The 22,460-nt window shown below is 37.6% G+C and overlaps 1 protein-coding gene across 12 annotated transcripts in view; it reads left to right on the top strand.

The window, feature by feature from the left end:
- The window catches only part of LOC149576021 (uncharacterized), a 311,989-nt gene that overhangs the window by 61,522 nt on the left and 228,007 nt on the right, over window positions 1-22,460 (top strand). For 3 of the 12 annotated variants that reach the window (XM_089816139.1, XM_089816145.1, XM_089816138.1), the window contains exons 2-6: window positions 8,152-8,199; window positions 8,278-8,352; window positions 8,458-8,505; window positions 10,318-10,365; window positions 10,498-10,663. In XM_089816139.1, the coding sequence (XP_089672265.1) occupies window positions 8,152-8,199; window positions 8,278-8,352; window positions 8,458-8,505; window positions 10,318-10,365; window positions 10,498-10,663 (385 nt within the window). The remainder of the gene's footprint in view (window positions 1-8,151; window positions 8,200-8,277; window positions 8,353-8,457; window positions 8,506-10,317; window positions 10,366-10,497; window positions 10,664-22,460) is intronic. The other 9 variants (XM_089816140.1, XM_089816149.1, XM_089816148.1 and 6 more) reach the window with 8 other exon arrangements.

Here is a 22,460-nt window from a genome sequence, read left to right as displayed (position 1 = left end):
TATCTGTTGTAGGTCGACTTGTGGCTCAAATATGTATTTAATGTAAGGGTTTGTTTAATTTGTAACTTGCTAGGACGACTTGTGGCCTAATTGGGTATATGTAGAGGGTCTTGTGGAGTCTTGAATTATTATCATTCAACATGGAGAAGATGTAGTAGCTGAGAGTAGCGAAGTTGAGCAGAGCTAGTAGCTAAGTGTGGGCTTGGGAAATAGGAAAGTTGCTTGGTGGCTTGTGAGCACAAGATTAGATTCTTCTTGGAGTTCTTTACCAGATTGTGGATCTGGATTAGCTAGTGATTGGATCTTGTGAGGTCTTGTAGAATTACTATTGTAATTGCATTGTATTTGGCCGTAACTCAGAAGGCCTTACAGTCGGGCATGTTGAATGAAAATCTTATGATTTTGTGGTGAGAGTTGGCATATTTGGATCTAAATTTTTGTGTTATTGTTTATATTTCATTGTGTGATTATTTACTGGGAGCTAGGACATCTCCTTTGGGGATTCTCTTGCCTTATACTGCATTAGAGGGTCTTAGTTATAAACTTGCTATTTTTAGTAAGTCTATTTTTGGCCAGTTACTATTTTTGGTAGTGCAACTGTTGGCTTAGCAGTGATGGCCATTCATTCAGTCATCTACTCAAGGTGAGATTATTTATTGGGGAATCGTATTTATTGCATAAGTCTTATAATTATAAATGCACTTTATAAAATTAATGCACTTAATGTCATTAAGTGATGTTGTGAAGTTGAAGCCTCTTTAGTGAAAGGTGTAATGTTGAAGCCAAGTTGGACAAGTGAAATTATAAATATGATTCTCATTTTGAGAATTGGCATCCTTGAATATTATTTTTCCTTGTGTTGCCGAGGCTTTGAGTTATGGAATTGCTTGAAGGTTGTGTTGCAAATTGTTGTTGAGTTAGAACAATTTGCCATTACTCCTATCTATTTTCACTGTGACTAAGGAGATTTTTGCTGTTGAAGATATCGACTGGCATTGAAGAGTTTTGGTTGCATTTTGAATACTTGTGTTCAAGTTTTGGGGGTTTTATTGAATCTTTGCAAGGCCGTCGTTCTTGAATTAAGTAGCGATTGAGCATTTGCAAATATGAGCTTGCAATAAAAGGACTCGCTTGACCATTTTAGGGTTTGGTGTTTCATCTTTCAAGGCTTGCAAACAATCTATAGAGCCCTGCAACTTGTTTCATGGTCTGTAACTTTGATGATAGAGCCTATGCATGTTTTGGATGACCAGCGGTTGCATAAAAAGGGAGACCCAAGACTCCAGCATGGATCTGCGATAATAATTAAGGGCCAACAAACTAATTAATGGTGTGCATTTGGGGATTTAATCCTGCAATCTTGTTCTAGTGCTAGCGATCGAGCTAGGAATGCTCTCCAACCAGCGTTGGAGACATACAAACATGCACAATCATCTATATTGAAGTTCCAAGTTACAATCATTGTGCTTGGAGCAAATACCAAGTTTCTTTGAAGTCATAGTTGAATTTGGAATCAATTCCTTCAATAGTGGTTGCTATCATTTCTATCAATTTAAAATTAAGAAGTGAAGTTGTTATTGTTGTTAATTCTTGGCATTGCAATTTTTTCATTTCCATTTATCCCCTAGAAAAAAGTATATATTCCAAAAATAGAAAAAATCAGAAAACACAAAAATACCAAAAAATCATTTAATTTCATCAGCTTTCAGCCAAGAGACTAGATAGGGTCTTTACAATATCCTGTGAGAGTAGATATATGTTTTCTCTTTTGGGTTATGATATCTATCCATTAGATAACTTTTTCTCTGTACAAATGTTGTGGAATCATGTGTCACTCGCAACAAAGTGACATTCTATGGCAACATTGTCTGCTGGCATGCCACAATATCTTTTCCTTCCTTGGAATGGTTTATGCTCCCCTCTGAGTAGCATAGTCCATCCTGGGGGGGCTATGTTATCCATGTGTTTGAATTGGCTTTTACGTAATGATCATGATGTCTGTACACTACACATTTTTCTTCCAAATTTTTCAAAAATTGATCTCAATAATTATTTGCCTTTTTGGGAGCAAATCCACTATGATTGTGTCTCAATAATTATTTCTCCTATTCTAGTTGTGCATCTCTTTGAATGATATGCTTGCTAAAGTGGGCGCAAAATGTAGTGGCTTAAATTTTACGCCTTTGTCTAAAATTACCGTTTTGCATTACCCCTACCTTAGCCCAAGACTCAAATTCCACATAATCCCCATCGCCCAATCACACTAGCCAGATCACTACCCACTCTGAAATTCCAACCATGTGGCGTGGATAGTTTAGGACAAGTGCACGGTGTGGAGATGTCAGTACGATGCGCTAACGTCCATGATTTTGCAAACATACAGGTTAGTGTTGGAGCATTATGAACTGCCAACCTATATTCATAATGCCCAGATGATGGGCTTGCTTGCACAAGATTCGACTAACATGCATATAATACTGAATTTAGCACTCATTTAGGTGTCTTTAAGGTTTCTTAATAGTTTCTTGAAGGTTTTACCCTCCTTGGACATTTTACTTAAATTCTACTTGCAGGCTTTTAGTTGACACCCTTTTCCACACCTTTGAGCCTTTGCTATTGCACTCAAGTTAGCTCTATCACTTTCATTGTGCTTCTATCTCATTGACGAGAGTCTCTTTGCTTTACTCTATTGCATTCTTGTTGGCATATCGTATATTTTCATCTACTTTTATTGTTATTGTATTTATGATTCAATTATTGGTTATCTATTGCCATTGTGTCTATTCGGTTGCTATAGAGGTGGAAACAACAGAGTAGGGATTTGACAGAGGCAATTCTCTAAATAGCCACCCAGCCATTTTTTTCATTTTACTTGTGTGTAGGTTTTGTGAAGGGACAAATTCAACTTATCACTTTATCAACTGTCGAATCAAGTCATCTCTTATCCTTTGTTATTTTCATTTTTATCATTTTTTTTGTCTTTTGTTTTATATTACTAGATTGTTATTCTGTCATTTTATGTTGCTTCCTGATTCTGTCCTTTGTACTCTGCCTGGATAGGACGTGAATGCATTGTAGTAGTGTTTGCAACCTTCGCTTTTGTTTGAGGCAGTGAGCTTGTGGAATTCAATCTTTGTTCTTGATAATTACCTGCTTATCTATGATAGTCTAAACATTTTTATTGCATTGTTTATGTAATGTTCCCGTTATAAAAAATAAATCATTAATCAAACAATTGTTAATGAGCCGATTGATTTAATATATCTCGGACCTATTTTTGTTTTGTTTCTGTAGTTTGTGTTGCCATCAGCTATCTTTGTACACCCTCAGAAAGTTTTCCCCAACGCGTATTTAAGCACGGCTTGGAGGTAGCCATTAGGTATGTAATTTGGATTATTTTCTCTGTACTGTGAATTCTTGTCAGAGTTCTTTGTTCGCCATTTCGGAAGTGAAAGACCTTTCCTATTTGGTTTTTCCAGTTTCGGTGGGATTTAACCCTCACCCTATTCCGCTACCTCTAATTCTTCACTCGGATCTGGCAAGTCGGAGCACCATCATATTGGAAATATTCAGAGTGTTTAATTTGATCTACTCTCTTGGTCTCTGTAATTCCATTTACTGTTTATCTGCATTAATTCCCGTTGTTCACACTATCTATTGGTTTTGCAATCACTCTCCGTACATCACCTATATGGACTCCTGCCATCCATTCCCAACCACTACCGTACATCGTACAAGTTCAGTCCTAAGCTCACTGTACGACCCTCACATCCTAGTCTGCAATAGTACGACTTCCATTACTCCACTGTACGACCTCCATTATTCTACTGTACGATAGTCCTGAACACCTTCTTGCTGTATGACCACACACATCCCTTCCGTATGGCCTTGTGGCTTCCCACCATATGGATCCACTACTTCGATCACTAGTACGGACATCACTTCGTGCATCTTTCCCTCAAGACTGTACGACCATTCTAGACTGCACTCCTTTGCCACCGTACAACAAGATTTTGGTCAACATATACCATCGTATGGACCCTCTTGTGCATCCCTCCTTGATATCGTACAATGTCCGTAAACACACATCAAAGGTCTGTACACCATTGTTTTTGATTGTTTCCTCGCCGGAGGGGAACGGGAACATTATAGTCTACTCTAGTTATAATCATTTATTTGCATTCTGTAATAATCTTCATTAAACATGCAAGAACATACAAGTAAACTTCCTACAACAATTACATTTGATCTCCCTAGCTCTGCACACTAGGGTAAGTGAGGTGGTGCAAAGTAAGGGTTAATCCTTTGAGACTTTAAGTGGTCTCTAGGTTGGTGCCCTTTTTTTGTCTCCACACATGTATACTTGACCCTATGTTGGCCCCTTATTCCTAATAGCATTAAGATATAATAGTCCATAAATCAGTATTGATTCATAGAGAAGTTACAACATACGACTTTCTGTTATATGATGCTATTCTAGCAATTAAATACAATTTCTTTTCCTTTTGATCCCTTCCTTGGGATGAATACCAAATATATATAATCTTTGTTTCTTCCCTTTATATCTGTTGATGTGAGGGAGAAATCACACCTTTTCATCATAAATGCCCTTGGTGAGAGGCACAATCTTTCACAATCAGATCTGCACTTCTTATTTAGATCAGATCTGTATTTCTGATTCCTCCTTATTCCCTTTCAAATGGAATCTCCTCACTTCTCTATCTTATATTGAGGTTGTCACAACTCTTCGTTATGTATCTCTCGACCCTCCATTATTTTAATTAACTTGTAATTATATTATATTGTATTATTACATATCTGTTTTATTTATTTATATTCTAATAATATTATTATTATTTTCTTTTGTAAAATAAGTGTTCATAAACCTTTTAATGTGATTGGTGACGGTAGCATGACATGTCCTCCAGATCCATGTGAAATGCTTTTGACCTAGAGCTATGAATTAGTGAGGCCACAAATGGAGGACCTTATTCCCTTGTGACAAAGCTGAGGCCCACATCCAGGAGCACATTGGATCAGAGAAGGCACAAGCCTGCAATTACAATGGCCTAGTGGGGGTTTGAACCTTGGTGGGTACAACAACACCACCGCCACCCAACCAACATACTAAGTGGTGAACACTAATTAAACATTATTTCATGAAGGGGGCATTACAATAATATTTGCAAAGTTATTGTGTGCAAATAATGAAATAAATTAACTGAGCTACAACTCTAGTTATGATTGGTTGCATGATGTGCAAGCTTTATTACAAATTATCTTGTCTACTTATTCTAATAATACAACATGTGAATGCAGATCAAAGTGACAATTAAAACTAAGACAATTCAAAAGGACGGTGATCTGTCAATGGAGACCTCAGGAGCACCGTGGCATAACTTCTTGTCATATATGTTGTTACTCTGAAGATATTTTGGTTTTCTGGAATTTTCAACTTGATATTTCCCCTTGTATGGAGATTAAATAAAAATCTTAAGAATAGATCTGAGGCAATTGAGAACGCTCTCACTTCTGACAAGCAGAAGATACAATTACATGAAGCAATGCAGTAAATTTAAAAAAGTCAAGCCATGGAAGAGTCCATAGTGATAGAACTAGAATGTTCTCAAGGCTTAATGACTCTTTTAAGCCAGCTTCCAGGCCTCTCAACTTGATCTGAAGTATTATTCAAAAAGATGGTATTGGTGATCTGTCAATGGTGGAGACCCTGGGAGCGCTATGATATAACCTTTTTTGTCATACATGTTGCTTTCAAGATATGTTAGGTTTTTGGATATTTTGGTTCAATATTTCTCCTAATATGAAGGTTTAACAAGAATTTTTGGAATAGATCCAAGGCAATTGAGAATATTCTCACTTCTCAGAGGCAGAAGATAATGTTACATGAAAGTTGAAACAATGCAACAAATTGCAAAAGAAGCAAGCTATTGTAGAGTCCACCGAACCATGTGAATGTTCTAGAGTCTCAATGACTCTTCAAGCCTGCTGTTAGGCTGGTCAAGTCAGTCTGGAGAAATATCGAGAAGGATGGTGATCTGGCAATGGTGGGGATTTCAGGAGCAAAATGACATAACTTTTTTTGTCTTTTATGTATTTTCTTTGAAGATATCTTAATATTTCTACCAATATAAGATTTAACTTATACAATTCCAGATTAGAAAATTAGTTGTTAGGCTATTTCAGCCTGTTATTACATATCTTTCCCAGTTAATTAACTGTTTTGTCATAGTTGTAACTTTTCGACTACCATGCTGCCCACTAATCCTTACAGCTGTAAGCTTTCGTGGCATTTGTAAGAAGGCAGTCTTGCTTCTTGTACAGTTGTACTTGATACAATTTCTCCTTTCTTTCTAACATAATTTTGTGAGGTAATACTAAAGAAAAGGTACTTGAAGGTTGCATTATTGCCCAAAGTAAATGACAATGCAGCCACAAATCACCTTCTATGTAATACTTTTATAAGGACCTTGCTTCTTGGAGTCATTGATTATGTTTGGGAAATGGCCTTATGACTATTAAAGAAAGGTCAATTGAATTGCATCACCTTCAGCACATATGCCATGCGGGTAAAATGTGGATGCATCATGAGCTTGAAGTAGTCAATAGAGTAGCACATTCTACTTGGGAATTGAACTCTGAATTTAAAATTGTTTTTCTCATCAACATGAACAAGGAACATGGATAAAGAACATGGGACATTCTAGCAAATTTCTACACGATATGTTCCAACCATAACTTATTTGTAAAAAATCTACTTTGCTGTTGCCTTTGGTCATTTGACCCAGGAGTTAGTGTTCCCCAAAAGAAGTTTGAAAAGGCTTGGAAAAACTTATTTCAGCTTTTCAACTGCTTTGAGGGAAGCTTTCTAACCCGGAGACCATTATGAACCCTAAATGAGATGCTCTTGTGTTAATCATTAATGTTCCTACATGGTTGTGTTGGTACAAATCAGCTGTGCAGAATAAATGAGCTATGCAAGAATATGCGAGTCATGTAGCAAAAGTTACATTCTTGACATTAGATGGGAGTAAACTAGTGCATATTTTACACTGCAGTCATTTACAGTGAGGCTTAATCAGCAGAAGCTACAAAAGGCCTTAAAATCTCAAATAAAATTTGTGCCTGGCCTTGAATATTGCTGAGTATGGATTGTTCATGGCTGTGTGCTGCAACCATGCTACACTTGATGGAGTCTTGAGTTAGCAGTCATGGTTATGAGTAAACTAGTGCATATTTTACACTGCAGTCATTTACAGTGAGGCTTAATCAGCAGAAGCTACAAAAGGCCTTAAAATCTCAAATAAAATTTGTGCCTGGCCTTGAATATTGCTGAGTATGGATTGTTCATGGCTGTGTGCTGCAACCATGCTACACTTGATGGAGTCTTGAGTTAGCAGTCATGGTTATGAGGTTTGAAAATTTGATTAAGTTTGGGATGCCAAATTTTTTGGAAATGCAGAAGTTTAAAAAAAATTCAGTAAGAGTTTTATAAGAATTGAAAAATCTCGATCAAATCCACTAGCTAAAAATTTCAGGTCCCGACAGTTTTGGACCTGATCCAACCGGATCTGGTAGCAGTTCTTTAAAGCATTTTGTCATTTATATTCTACAAAATACTTTTCTATTTGAGTCTCTTCTGATTTGATATGCATTTCCTGAATTAAAAAAATTCAGCTTAGAAACAAAAACATAATAAAACAGAAATAACGAACTTCTATTTTATATATTTTAATTTTTTCTGCTACTGAAATTTAAATCTATTGAATTGCAGCTAAAAACAGATAAATCCCTGCATCATTTGTTTCCTATTTAGCATTTACAATAAGAGCAGTATATGCACTATCATACAAAATGATGAATTACTAATCTTTAAGTTCCTATTTGTAACAGTATAACATATAACTCATCAAAGTTGGTTAAAGATTCATGATCATAATTGTGACCTTCTATATGAGTAATCTTTTTCTTCATTTTACTGAAGTAATTTATAGTTACCTTTTGGAGATTGCCTCCATCTAAATTATTTTTCCTACTTTCAGTTGGATATAATGTTTTTTCTTTCCTAAGCTATTATAAAGACTCACAGAGCTTCTCCATGATTAGAACATGTCTTATGATTATGACATGCAGGAACCAGCCTCAATTTCTGCTACTTCCAAAGATGATTTAGCTGCAAGGGTAAATCTTAGAATCTGTATTCTCTTAGTTCAGGTTAACATGATTATAGAAAGACTCACAGAGCTTTTCCATGATTAGAACATGTCTTATGATTATGACATGCAGGAACCAGCCTCAATTTCTGCTACTTCCAAAGATGATTTAGCTGCAAGGGTAAATCTTAGAATCTGTATTCTCTTAGTTCAGGTTAACATGATTATAGAAAGACTCACAGAGCTTTTCCATGATTAGAACATGTCTTATGATTATGACATGCAGGAACCAGCCTCAATTTCTGCTACTTCCAAAGATGATTTAGCTGCAAAGGTAAATCTTAGAATCTGTATCCTCTTAGTTCAGGTTAAATTGATTATAGAAGCTATTATTACAAGGTTCTATAAAAGAATGGGTTGTGCAACTGATTGTAAAATAGTTTTTGACTTTTTATCAAATGATTTGTTTTCCTTCTCATCTCTTTACTTTTTAACATAACTTTGCGAGTTAATACTGAAGAAATGACACTTGAAGGTTGTATTATTGTCCTAAGTAAATGACAATGCAGCCTTAAACCACCTTCTATGGGATACTTCTAGAAGCAACTTGCTTCTTGGAGTCATTGTTTGTGTTTGGGAGATGGCCTTTTGACAATCAAAGAAAGGTCAAATGGATTGTGTCACCTTCAGCACATATGCCATGCAGGCAGAAATGTGGAAGCATCATGAGCTCCTGTTCGAGTAGTGAATAGAGTAGCACATTCTACTTGGCAGTTTGAGTTTGAATTTAAAATTGTTTTTCTCATCAACATGAACAAGGAACATGGATGGAGAATATGAAAAGTTCTAAGTTCTAACAAATTTTACAAGATATGTTCCAACCATAACTTATTTCCAAAGGATCTACTTTGTTATTGCCTTTGGTCGTTTGACCTAGGAGGCAATGTTCCCCAAAAGAAGTTTGAAAAGACTTGGAAACACTTATTTCATCTTTTCAACTGCTTTGAGGGAATTTTTTAAACGTGGAGACAATTACGAACCCTAAATGAGACAGTCTTGCGTTAGAACTGAATGTTTCTACATGATTGTGTTGGCACAAATCAGCTATGCAGAATACATGAGCTATGCAAGAAAATGTTAGTTATGTAGCAAAAGTTACTTTCTTGTCAGTAGATTGGAGAAAATTAGTGCATATTTACACAGCAGTCATTTAAAGTAACGTTCAATCAGAAAAAGCTACAGATGGCCTCGGAATCTCAAATAAAATTTATGCCTGGCCTAGAATATTGCTGAGTATGGACTGTTTATGGCTGTGAGCTGCAACCTTGCTGGACTTGAAGTCTTGATTTAGCATTCATGATCAGGTTTGAAAATTTGATTCAGTTTGGGATGCCAAATTTTTTGGAAATACAAAGTTACAAAAAATTTCAGTAAGATTTGTATAAAAATTGAAAAATCTCGATCAAATCAAACAAATCCTGCTGGCCAAAAATTTGGGTCTAGACAGATTTGGATCATATCCGATATCTATCAGACGTGCTTTAAAGCATTTGTCATATATTTACCACAAATTGTTGTTTTTAATCATAATAGATTTCTATTTGAGTCTCTTCTCATAAATTCAGTTTAGAAACAAAAACATAATAACACAGAAGATAACAAATGTCTATTTCATATATTTTTAATTTTCACTGCAGTTTATTACCAGATTCCCAGATCTAGGATTATATCATTATCATTTATTATGGTTTTTCATATTAATTTTTCTGAAATTGATATAAATTGAATTGCAGCTTAAAACGGATAAGTGCCTGTATCATTTGTTTTCTATTTACAATAAGAACAGTATATGTACTATGACCTATCATACAAATTGTTGAGTCACCTAATCTCCAAGTTTCTATCTGTAACATTACAACTCATCAAAGGTAGTTACAGATTCATGATCATAACTGTGACCATCTATTGACTAATCTTTTTGTTCTAATTACTAAAGTAATTTACAGTTTCCTGTTGGAGATTGCCTTCATTTAAATCACAATTCCTACTTTCAGATGGATAAAACATTTTTTTCTTTTCTAAGCTATCATAAAGACTGGCAGAGCCTCTCGATGATTAGAACATGTCTTATGATTATGACACGCAGGGACAAGCCTCACTTTCTGATACTTCCAAAGATGATTTAGCTGCAAAGGTAAGATCATAGAATCTCTATATTCTTAGTTCAGGTTAACATGATTATAGAAGCTAGTATTACAAGGTTCTGCAAAAGATGGGTTGTGCAACTGATTGTAGAATTCAAATGGCTTTTGTTTGTCTGTTTTAGTTGGCAGCAGCCGAAGCAGAGGCAGAAGCTTTAAGAAGGGAGTTGGCAGCAAGGAAAGGCAACAGAGAGATAGATCTTTCTAAACTAAAGCCTACAATACCTGAAAAACGTATTGATGGGGTAGGATATCGGGAAACCATTTTCTCAGCACCTGGGAAGGCTATGGGTAATGATGGCATTTGAGTTTGGATAAATAATTTTCAGCTCTTGCAAACAGTATTAATGCTAACAAAGAATAAGATAGCAAGACAATAGAAAGAACTAGATATTTCATTGTTGAATGCTTCTTTTTGTTTACGCAAGATTCTCTACATCAATCCTATATTTTCTATTCCTGATTTGACTTTATTTTAATGTTGTGTTTACATCTGAGTGAAAGGTATGTAGCTGAATATTTATAACAAGAAAAGCAATTCTATTTTTCTTTTTCTTGATGACCCTTTTTTATCAGTAAATGTGACTTTGCGGGGCAAAACCCATTTATATTAAACTGAAAGTGTTTACATATTCAGCCCTTGAATGGGAAAATAGTCTAATTGGTGAAATCCATATCCAAACTATGGCAAACTACCCTGACCCGCATGTTGAGCAGCTATGATTCACCCAGAAAATCGATAGTTAACATTCCAAAATGAAGTAAGAGAAACAAAAAACATGAAGCCCTGCTTCGTCTACCCTACCAACTACAGACCTAGATATATCATTATATACACTGGTAAATTGTCCTCTTCCTCCAAATCTTCATGACCCTCTTCGGTCAAAGTGTTTGCATAGCTGCCATTGCCTGGCTTCATTCCTTCTACACATATCTTCAGGAATTTGATGGCCAACTGTGCTTGATGCAAATGGTGCTCCATGTCCCTGCCAACTCCCCATACCACAAAGACTTGGAATGGGTCCCTGTCCTTTTTTCCAAGCTTCAGCATCGTATTTCCGTTAGGTATTAGCCCTCGCCTCAGAATGGCATGTGACAGGATTCCCTTTAACCCTTCACACAACTGAGACTAGACTAGTATGGTCATGTGGGCTTCCACTGTTTTCTTCACTTCACCTGCGTCAAGCAATATACCTAGAAAGATGGAGCTGATCTCTGAGTTTCACACAGTATTGATCATTTGCATTTATGTGATTCCTCTCCTTTGCCAATTTTAACATATTTGACACCACACCTACCCTTGTTTTAAACACTTCCATTATCCATTTCTCAGACACACCCCCATAAAAAGCCATTTGCCATTTGTGTGCTATCAGATAAATGGATGAGTCCATTGTGGTAATCTCAAGTTGTAGCAGCGCCACGACCACTTGATGTATAATGACCACAGTGTCATCATTGTAACATCAGCCTGCATACCCTGAACCGATGTGTCATCAAAATTCGTGAATCCTTTAGTCCCATCCACACACATTAGGCGTGGGAGATTGTTTAGAAAGTGCCATTGGGAGGCAGCACTAAGTATGCCACTGTGCAATTGTGATGGAAGAATTGTCATTGATGTCAAAGGGGTTTTTTAAGCATGTACAAAACTACTAGTGTTAGCATGCATCATCAATGTCAAAAGTATGAAAGAAACCAAAGCTATTATGTGCAAAAAAGTTTCAGATTTACAGAGCAAGCAATAATATGTAAAGAATAATAAAAAGATACAGTGACTATCTGAGTACATGATAGTATTTGATGGAAGCCAACAAAGTAATGATCAGTGACAAATTACAATGATAAGTTTACTGGATATGATTGACATATAATATATAACATACGTAAACAGATGTTGACATATAACATATAATGAAGACAATCACAAGTATGGTGACACAACAGTTAAACAGAGGATGACAGTGCTATATGTTACACACATTGAACATTGTATATTGGCAAGTAGCATATGCAGCGATAAGAATTCGAAGACCCTGACAACATGGACAGTCCTCTACATCGGTGTTCTACATCATAAATCAATTTTATTATTTACGAAAATGTTTATGTGATGGAGTTTGATGGAAGTCAATGACTGCAGTTTGATGGAAGTCTCGATAAAAAACAAAATGGGTGGAACGGCTAATGAACAAGCAGCGATATTTGTGTGAGAAATCAGTATGCGTATGAAATAAGATCATCTAACAAATAGTTAAAACACCAAAGTCATTGAACATTCATTGTGAGTTCCCAGCGTAAATCAATAATATCAAAGTGCTGTCAAGGATTACAAGATCTAGCGGAAGAAAAGACATAGCAGTCACAGGTCAGTGATATCAAAGTTTTGAAGTCAACATGAGGGATCAAAATGAAAATACAGAGGTGTCTAAGCCGCACAGAAAAATCGCAACTCCAATGATAGAAATGTGATTTGGAAAGACAACGATGAGGAAAGTTTGGAGCACCCCAAGACGTGAAGTCTTCGTCAGGATGATTACCGAAGTGTATTTCTTTAAGAGAAATAATCCAACATATGAAATGAGTCTCATGCTAATGCTGAAGTCTTGGAAGGGCTGAAGGCAATATGTGGCACTCATGAGATATGGCAGATTGAACTCAATTTACCACATCGCCGGCTATATAGTGTTGTTGAAACATTGCAGTCAGAATGCAAACTTAATCAGCTAATGCAGAAACAAACAAACAGCGTCAATATATATGGGTGGTGTATCGAATAGATATCTGAAGTATGCAGAAACATCCAAAGAAACAAACCCAAGGACAATATGCAAGTACAAGGACTACATCCGTAATAGCAAACATATTAAAAGAATGAGTAGCACCCAGTCCAAACTTTGATGGAGAAGAGAACAATATCTGTGAACAATTATTTCATCTGACATCATGGAGGTTTGAGATATATGGTGGCCTCCTGAAGGACATATAGAATATAGATGCAGCCTGATAAAATACTGAACAAGCAAATTAGATGCTACAAAAACCATACAAGGATGCCGTAAGAAAGTTGAATAAGTATTTTGGAGTCGGCGATCAAAACATAATATAAGTGAATTGCTGGAGAATGTATTTCAAATTCATCCAACCCGATGAGTAAGAATTAAGAGTAAGAATTAAAGTGTGCCCATACCAGTCAACGTAAAGACAAAACAAAATCCAATAGGTGTCGAGCAATGAAATCTTAAATGGCAGCATATACATGCACAGGAAAAGCAAAGTATAAAGATTTATGGTAACTGCGAATGACAAAAGGGTTCAATATATACAAATGTGCATCTGTCAATACTCGGCATGAGGAAATGATGAGTAGAACAATCAATTGCTGAAGGATGACACAGAGCAATAAAAAGAGCATGCCGTTAATTGGAGCCAAGACTTGAATGAACAATGACCACATATATGTGCGGAGATTAAAGTTAAAGAATGATGAGATGGTAGCGAATGCATTCTAAGGAACATTTATTAGAAAGATGTATACAAATTAAAATCACATCAACGATGGAGAGCATAGAAGATGAGACATATATTTGACAAAGAAATTAAATTAAATAGCGACTATGCAGCAGCCAAATAAAGCTTCTATACGCAGGAGTTGGTTCAATTGTCTTGAGTATATTATCTTTAATGAAGTGGTATGTTTGGCAACGGTATATCAAATGGGTTATGTGGGATAAAAGATGACGCATGGATATCTACATATGTGGCAGCAACGGCATAAAACGGTGATCTAATATAATGATGGTATAGAGCAACATTCTTACAAACCCGTAATTACCTTATCATTAATCAATCAGTTTAAAAGAGAGAATAATCTAATTATTGGAAATGGACGTTTGTTTTTTTTTAAACTTCATAACCTTTCAATAAAAGGTTTCGTGAAGATATAAATACAAAGATTCAATTCATTATTTTAAATAAGGAGCGGAGAAGAGTAATGATTAAAAGAAGAATGTGGAAGTAAAATGAAATAATGTAGAAAGGAAGAAGATTGGATTAAAAATAGAGAAGAGTGAGAATGCTAAAGAAGGAAGTATATATATTCAGATTTTTAATCTGATATGTATATTTATAAGAATAAACAGCAGACTTAAAAAGAAAATAAGAAGAGTGTGTTTTGATGACAATAAGTTTTCAGACAAAGGAAAATAAAGTATTCAGATTTGTGGAGTAAAATGTCCATCGTCAGTTGAAGTAAGCAATATCATCAAGGTGGGGAAGAAGTTTGTGTCCAGTGGGTTGGTGCTCACATAGACAACAGTGGGTGTTGGTGCTTCTAGTAGGTTTGGGCCTGCGAAGTGTAAAGTTGGAGCTTCTAGTGAGTCAGTGCTCATAAACATAGGGGTTGGAGCCTCTAGTAAGTTGTAGCCTACAAATCATTGGAAAAGAACAAAGTTTATATAAGAAAACATTTATTTGCCATGTTTTTCTGCTGCATTGGGTTTCCACGTAAACATTGTCTTCTTGTGCTCATGTGCATAATTGTTCATTTCAGCATTTTTAAGTTAATGGTTTGGATTAAAGCTTAAACTTTATATTGACAAATTTGTTAATATACTTATTCACTCCCTCTCTCAGTATATTCGTGTGCTCTTCAAATTGAAGCTGTTACTACCATATCAACTATCATGTCAACTACATTGTTTGCAAAAGTGTCTACAAATTCTGTTCATACTTCTGATGTAATTTGTTTATCACTGCAGCATAAGTTTGGTAATTGATAAATTGCAAGTCAATTCTAAATTTTAATAGTGATGTGAGTTATTGCATTTCATTTCATTCTTATTTGCAAAAAAACAAAAAAAACTACGTATGTTTCCAAAATCACAAAAAAAGTAAAAAGCATAAAAAAACAAAAAAAATCATCTTATCATGCAACGTTGCCTGTTAGAGCCAGCTTGGGCTCTTTAAATATACTTCAAGTTCAACATCAAAATATTTAAATGTCAAATGATAAACCATAACATCAAGTTCAAGTATCATTGTTTGAGATTCACATTCAACTAGTTACTAATGGATTAATTTCTTCTTCGTCTTCTTCAATGGCAATGACATTAGTTGATTCCCAAAATAGTGATTGTATAGGTGAACATGGTAATCAATGGTAGATCACTACTTTCACTCTATGCACTTAAAAAAGAGGGCAAAGGGGTCCCAAAATTTAGACTCCTTTTAGATGAAAACAAAATTAGCATTTACCCAAATAGATTTAGGGGTGCTAATGCAAGATTTACACCTAAGAGGAAGTGCTAATTCCAAGATCCCTTTGTTCCTTTTCCGTTTAATGTAAAGAAATGTGATATATATATATATATAAGAAAAGTAAACAAACACTTATGTAATGACAAACAAGAAGATTTTTGATCTAGAGTACCAAAAGAAGTGCTTTAGAGGAGAGAGAAAGAAAAAGAACTCACCTTGAGGGCTAGTGGAGGTTGCACTTTTAGATCTGAAATAACCCTGTCGGATTGTGTCAGAATTAGAAACAAATTGAGACTTGAATGCATAGACCTGTTACTATTGACCATAGAAATCTCAGAGCACTAGAAACAAGTTGCTTTTGGGCAACCTTTGCCCGAGAAGGCTAAAAACAAAGATCTCAGATCTATAATGAAAACTGTCTTCGGATCCATAGCTTCACAAACGGGCACTTGTATAAAATAAATGGGGGAATTGTTTGTGGAAAGGGGTTTGCCTTGGTCAAGCCCCCATTTAGGAATCAATCTTGAAATGAAGTAAGTAAAGCATGTAAAAAAAGATAAATGTTAATATTCACCTTTGTTGTCAAATCCACAAAATTGGCCATTTGGTTGCATGTATGCTGAAATGTAGAAGTAGAATATAGGATATCTTCACTTATGTAATAGATAACCTCTTGTCATGAATCATGGATCATGGGTCTTAAAAGAAGAATAAATGAATGATGTAGATCTCCTCCCTTGATAGCCAACTCCTTTGCTTCCTATAGCAAAAAGAACTAGATCTATGGAAGAAAATGCTTCAATGCTTGATGGTGAAATGCTTGCTTATTAGAACTCCTTGAATGGACAATGTCTTGGTGGCTTGAGAGCTTGTGGTTGTCTAATAGATTGTGGATAATGATGGATGTCAAAACAAAAGGAGAAGACTTCCTTTTATAGTGGTTTTTAGGTTTGAATTTTTGGAAGTTGACTCTACAAGGCTGGAAAGGGAAAATACCTTTCATTGGGCCCCAAAACCCTTTAAAATGTGGACCTCAAAGAATGGGTCATCTAGGGGCAACCTATATTGGTATAGGTCGCCTCTAGCTGCCCCATTTCAGGGAGTGCAAGCTCCAAGGTGGATGGTGCGGGATCTGAGAGGTATTCAGGATTTTGACGAAAGACAAACAAATACATGGGAAAAGTGAATATAAAGGATAAAATGGGGTCAAGAGGGAAGGTGAATTGGGTAAATAAATGGGAAATGGGAAATTGTGTATAGGAATTAGAGCCAACATAGACTTTGAGCAAGATTAAAAGAAAAGAAAAGATCTTGACTTAAATGATGTATGCAATTAAATGCAATGCAAGATCTCAATGAGAAGGGCCATAGTAAGGAGGGATATAGTGGTCTCAAAAACAACATAGAGTAAGTGCTTAGTTTTTAAGACGATCCAATGCCAAGGCCTATTGGATCAGCTACAACAATAACATTATCGCTGTCCAAATCGTCCAATGAATCGATTGCAAGCTGAGAACTAGAAGCATCCAAGTCTGTATACTCTGCATTTATATTCCATATCTTCATCTTCCCTTCTTTGTACTCATTCTAATGTGGGAAAGGATACAAACGTTAGAATGCACATATACTAAGTTCTCTACTCCTTTTGATTGCAACCTATCACACTTTATTGAGTGGATCAAAGAATAAGTGCTCCTATTTCATATAGATGTAGATGAACTAGTAACCTATGAAAGACAAGACAAAGTAAGCAATTAATTATTCAAGTTATAAAATTACTGGCAACCTATGAAGACAAAGTAATTTTTAAATAAAACTTGTGATATAATTTTGATTGCAAGGGGCTGCAACAATTGGAATTGTTGGCCATGGAGGTACTACCACCTATTAGTCTCCTTCCTAAATTGATGACGAAGAGTCTCATTAATTAGGCCTCTTGTCGTCGGTAGAAATGGTGTATTAGCCGACAGGTCCCTTCAGAAAGGTTCTTGTTATGTAGCCGACGGTTGACGGGTCCCTTCGGAAAGGTTCTTGTCATGTAGCCGCCGGGTCCCTTCGGGAAGTTCTTGTTATGTAGCCGATGGACCCTTTGGTAATTGTCATGTAGCCGACGGACCCCTTTGGGAAGGTTGTTCGGAAAGTATTTATACTCCCTTTGAGAAGCATTGTAATCAGGAGATCATATCGAAAGCATAATGTACTATTTGGCATATGCGAATAATAATAAAAAGTTCTGCTATTCATATCTATTGTCTGTGCGTTGATTTCTTTACCCAGTACAGTAAACATTGTCCTCGGAAGAAATTATGTATCAGCCGACGGGTCCCTTCGGAAAGGTTCTTGTTATGTAGCCGATGGCCGACGAGTCCCTTCGGAAAGGTTCTTGTTATGTAGCCGACGGGTCCCTTCGGGAAGTTCTTGTTATGTAGCCGATGGGCCCTTCGGTAATTGTCATGTAGCCGACGGACCCCTTCGGGAAGGTTCTTCGAAAAGTATTTATACTCCCTTCGAGAAGCATTGTAATCAGATCTTATCAAGCATAATGTACTGTTTGGCATATGCGAATAATAATAAGAAGTTCTGCTATTCATATCTATTGTCTGTGCGTTGATTTCTTTACCCGGTACGGTAAACATTTGGCGCCGTTGCTCGATGGACCTGGTACGATGACAGGCAAATGAAGATTAAATGCCGAATTAGTTGAACAAGAATAAGAATAAGTTGAAGGAAAAGGATGAATTACGCTTAGTGCAGGAAACTTTAATTTTGGCACAATAGGCTGAACATAGATGGAGATTTCAGCAAGTTACCGACGGCCACAAAAGCACTGAAAAATTGTTGGAAAAGACTCGACAGTGGCTCGATTTGGTGGAAGAAGGGAGGAGTTTTTGAACTTGTGTACGCTAAGGGAAGAGAATCTAGACGGAAGGGGATTGACTCGCACGGCTCGAAGTGCCGAGGGAGCACGAGCGTGGAGTGAACTCTTTGTCCGAGATATACTTCCAAAACAGACAGCTTTAGTTGACGAAAACCCTCCTTCACAAAACAGTGCGGGTGTTGGAAATAGTGCATGTCGAAAATAGCGCGGGTGTCGGAAACAGTGCGGGTGTTGAAAATAGCGCGGGTGTTAGAAATAGCGCGGGTGTATAGAACAACGCAGGTGTACAGAACAGCGTGGGTGTGATACAAAACAGTGCGGGTATTCAGAACAACGCGGGAGTGCAAAACAACTCGGGAGTGCAAAACAGCGCAGGTACACAACAAAACCCACAACATCTAGTAATGATGGTAGGACCAAAAGAGAAACCGCCGAAGTTCGATGGCGATGGTACCACCGATCCCATTCGACATTGCAAAACATGTGAAACGATCTGGAGGAAAAATGGGATAATAGATGAAGATGACTAGATGAGACAATTTCTGGCCACCCTACGGGGCGTGGCAATTGACTGGTTTACTAGTATAGATCCGCAGAAGCTGGACAGTTGGAATAACATTAAAAAGGAGTTTCTGGCCGAATTTCAACTGTTGCGTGATGATAATGAAATTGTAGCAGAGATCTTCAATACTAAGCAAGGGAAGAACGAAACTGTCCGTGTCTACGCGAAGAAATTAAAAGATTTGATAAACAAAATGGAAAATAAGCCAGTGGATGGACTTTAGAAAAGGTGGTTCGTGGAAGGTTTGCGCCCAAACTTGCGGAAGAAAATGAAAATTGTGCCGCCGTCGTCATACACGGAAGCTTATAACAGAGTATTCAACCTCGAAAGTGAGTAGAAGACAAAGAAGAAGAAGAAGACTAGCTCATTTGATTCGAATGATGATGAGCCTTCCAGAGAAGATAGCAGCGAGGATGAAGGCAGTAGCAAGAAGGTTTGCGCCCTATAGAAGGACATGATCCGCATGATGGAGTTTAAAAATATGCAGAAGGAGACAAAGAGCAGTGAGCTATGGTGTACAGAGTGTAAAACTGACGGTCATACTAAAGGATCCTTTCCAAAGAACCAATTCTGCGACATTTGTCAGATCATGGGCCATTCAACAAAGGAATGCCCCTTTAACATGAAAACCAGAGGATCTCCGCAGGTGCTTCTTACACAGGTAGCTTCCATGTCAGGAGGGAATGGAAATGCAAACATTGATGGTGCCACTTCGGGTGGGTACAGGAATAATAGAAGAGGGCAAAACAACAACAATAATGGTGGAAGGAGTCGAATTCAGTATGATGCGAATGGTCAACCAATAGTTCAATGCCGCGCATGCAATCTGTGGGGTCACTTTGCCTGAGAGTGCACAATGGCGAATACACCAAAGTTGCTATGCCGATGGTGTGGACCTAGCAATCATGACGATGCTAAGTGCCCGAAGTCCCGAGTAAACTTGATTACTGTCGGGATGGACGAGGAAGTTCTGGCAATCACTCGGAAGCAAGCGAAACTATACCCCGATTTGACGGAGGAAAAGAAGAGATTGGAGGAAGCACGGGCAGAGATCCAGAGAGCAACGCAGATAGAAATGACACACCTGAGGGACATGCCTGGTACCTCGGTATGGAACTACGCAGAACAGAACATCGTACGGCAAATATTGCAAGCCAAGATACCCGTCAAGATAAATGATCTGTTGCTCACTATGCCTCAGCTTCGATCGGCACTCACAAACATTATTCCCATTGCTCAACTCCCAGGAGAACATGGAAGGAAGCAAGAAAGTGGAGCAATTACAGCGGACAAAAAGGAGAAGGAAAGGGGCGCAAGTGCAGAAGATCCAATGCTCTTAGCCTTGTCTTCCGGACGCCATCCGACAATGGTCGAAATGGGAATCCTTGGGACTGTATTGATAGAAACGATTGTGGACGGAGGATTTGGTGTCAATGTGTTGCCTGAAGACACCTGGAAAAGCTTGGGACAACCAACATTATGGCCACCTACATTCCAGCTGCTAACGACCGATCAACATGGAATCAAGCCATTGGGAGTCCTGATAGCACAATCAGGGACGATTGGAACACAACCATTCTTGTTGGATTTCGTCGTGATCCCATTGAAGTAGAGAGGATATGATGCCATTCTCGGCCGGGGGTGGCTGATACAAGCCAAGGCAAAGCATGATTGGAAGAAAAATACTTTATCACTTGAAAGCAAAGGGTGGAAGTACGTCATCGATCTACACACTCAAATGGTCGGGGAAGAAGCTCTATTGTCAGATTCCAAAGAAGAAGAGGATGAAAGGAGGCAGAATATGGAACCAGATCAAAAGGGAGTCCTGCGGTTGGAAAGAGGACCAATAGACGACGATCTAGATCCGGTGAACGGTCTTTACCACTGGCAGATAGAGGACTACGAACTCTTTCCGAGTTGTAATATGCTAAGGATCGACGAAGATAAGAAAGAAGAAGAAAATGAATGTCCAAAGGAACACAGAGAAGTCGAACAAGGAAATGAATGTCCGAAGGAACAAAGAGAAGCTGAAGAAGGAAATGAATGTCTGAAGCAACACAGACAAGCCGAAGAAGGAAAGGCGGGTATGACTGAAGCTGAAGGAAAGAACATACAGTACGAACCCAAAAGAAGGAAAGATTCCACTGTATGATTGCGTAGGAAGAAAATACTACGTCGAACCATAGATATAGCAGAAAGGTACTGGCAACAAGGAAGACACACGATACGGTCTGCACAGGCAAGAGAGAGGAAGGGTTTGATAAAAGTTGTAGCAATACAGAGTGGAGGTGTTATTGATGGCAAGAAGGGGCAGCTGATAGAGTCCATGGTACCAGGCTTCGGAAACAAATCGGGCGATATGGAAAATCGGATGGAGAAACCGTGTACCTTAAATAAACTTGATGAGCAACAGTTGCAAGAGTGGGCTATGGAGGTGACACAGAACAGGTGTAGAGCATGGCACAATAAGCACTTGAAACTAAACAGGTTCCAATCGGAGAAATGGGTGCTAAAGTACGATGACCAGAATGAGATCAAGCCAGGCAAGTTCAAAGTTAAGTGGGTCAGACCATATCAAATTCGAGAAGTGGGTGATAATGGAGCAGTAAAACAATGGATGCTAGACGGAAAGGAAGTTGCCGACACAGTGAATAGGTCGAAGTTGAATGTCTGCCATGAAAGAAGTAACGCACCTTCGTGGACGAACAACTGAGAGAAGAAGACTGTAAGTACTGTACATATGTAAATATTGTACATAGTTGTTCAAGAGAAAAAAAAAACAGAAAAAGAAAAAAAAGAAAAAAAAAAAGAAAAATTAAGTGTGAGAAGCCACCGTACGAATTTCTCAGGTAACCGTACGGCTTTTGACCAGCTCTCCATTGTACGGCTTTTTCAAAGTCATTGTACGGCTTATAATTGCTCACCGTACGGTATTTAGCAGGCAGGGCTATGCACGGATTTTTTAATGCAGTCACCGTACGGATTTCTCAGATGCAGTCAGATAGGCATCATACAGATTTGGAATTCCCTTTCAGAACTACGTACGGATTTGGAGCCAGTCATTGTACGGATTCTAAGACCAAGTTATCATACGGATTGTTAAAAGCTTGTGTACTGTACGATTTTCAACTAATCAATTTTAGCAAGGTTCAACGTCTGACTTTTCCAGCCTAAACCACCGTACGGATTTGTGAAGACATTGAATTGGAGAACCTCTATCATGAGGATTTTCTTTTCCTTTCAGAGCACGGTCTTCAAGTTTCTAAGCTTGAGGTTTTGGGCGTACGGACCTTGAAGATTATTGTCGTACGAAATTGCAAATTGAACTTCCAGTTTGTCCATGCGGACTTTGCAGAACAGGTTGCTTGCTGCACGAACATGTTCAGAAG

The sequence above is a fragment of the Cupressus sempervirens genome, chromosome 1 (genome assembly GCF_028749045.1).
Source record: "Cupressus sempervirens isolate cs-2001-9-10 chromosome 1, ASM2874904v1, whole genome shotgun sequence".
NCBI classification, from domain to species: Eukaryota; Viridiplantae; Streptophyta; class Pinopsida; order Cupressales; family Cupressaceae; genus Cupressus; species Cupressus sempervirens.
This window is presented reverse-complemented; position numbering and strand designations above follow the sequence as displayed.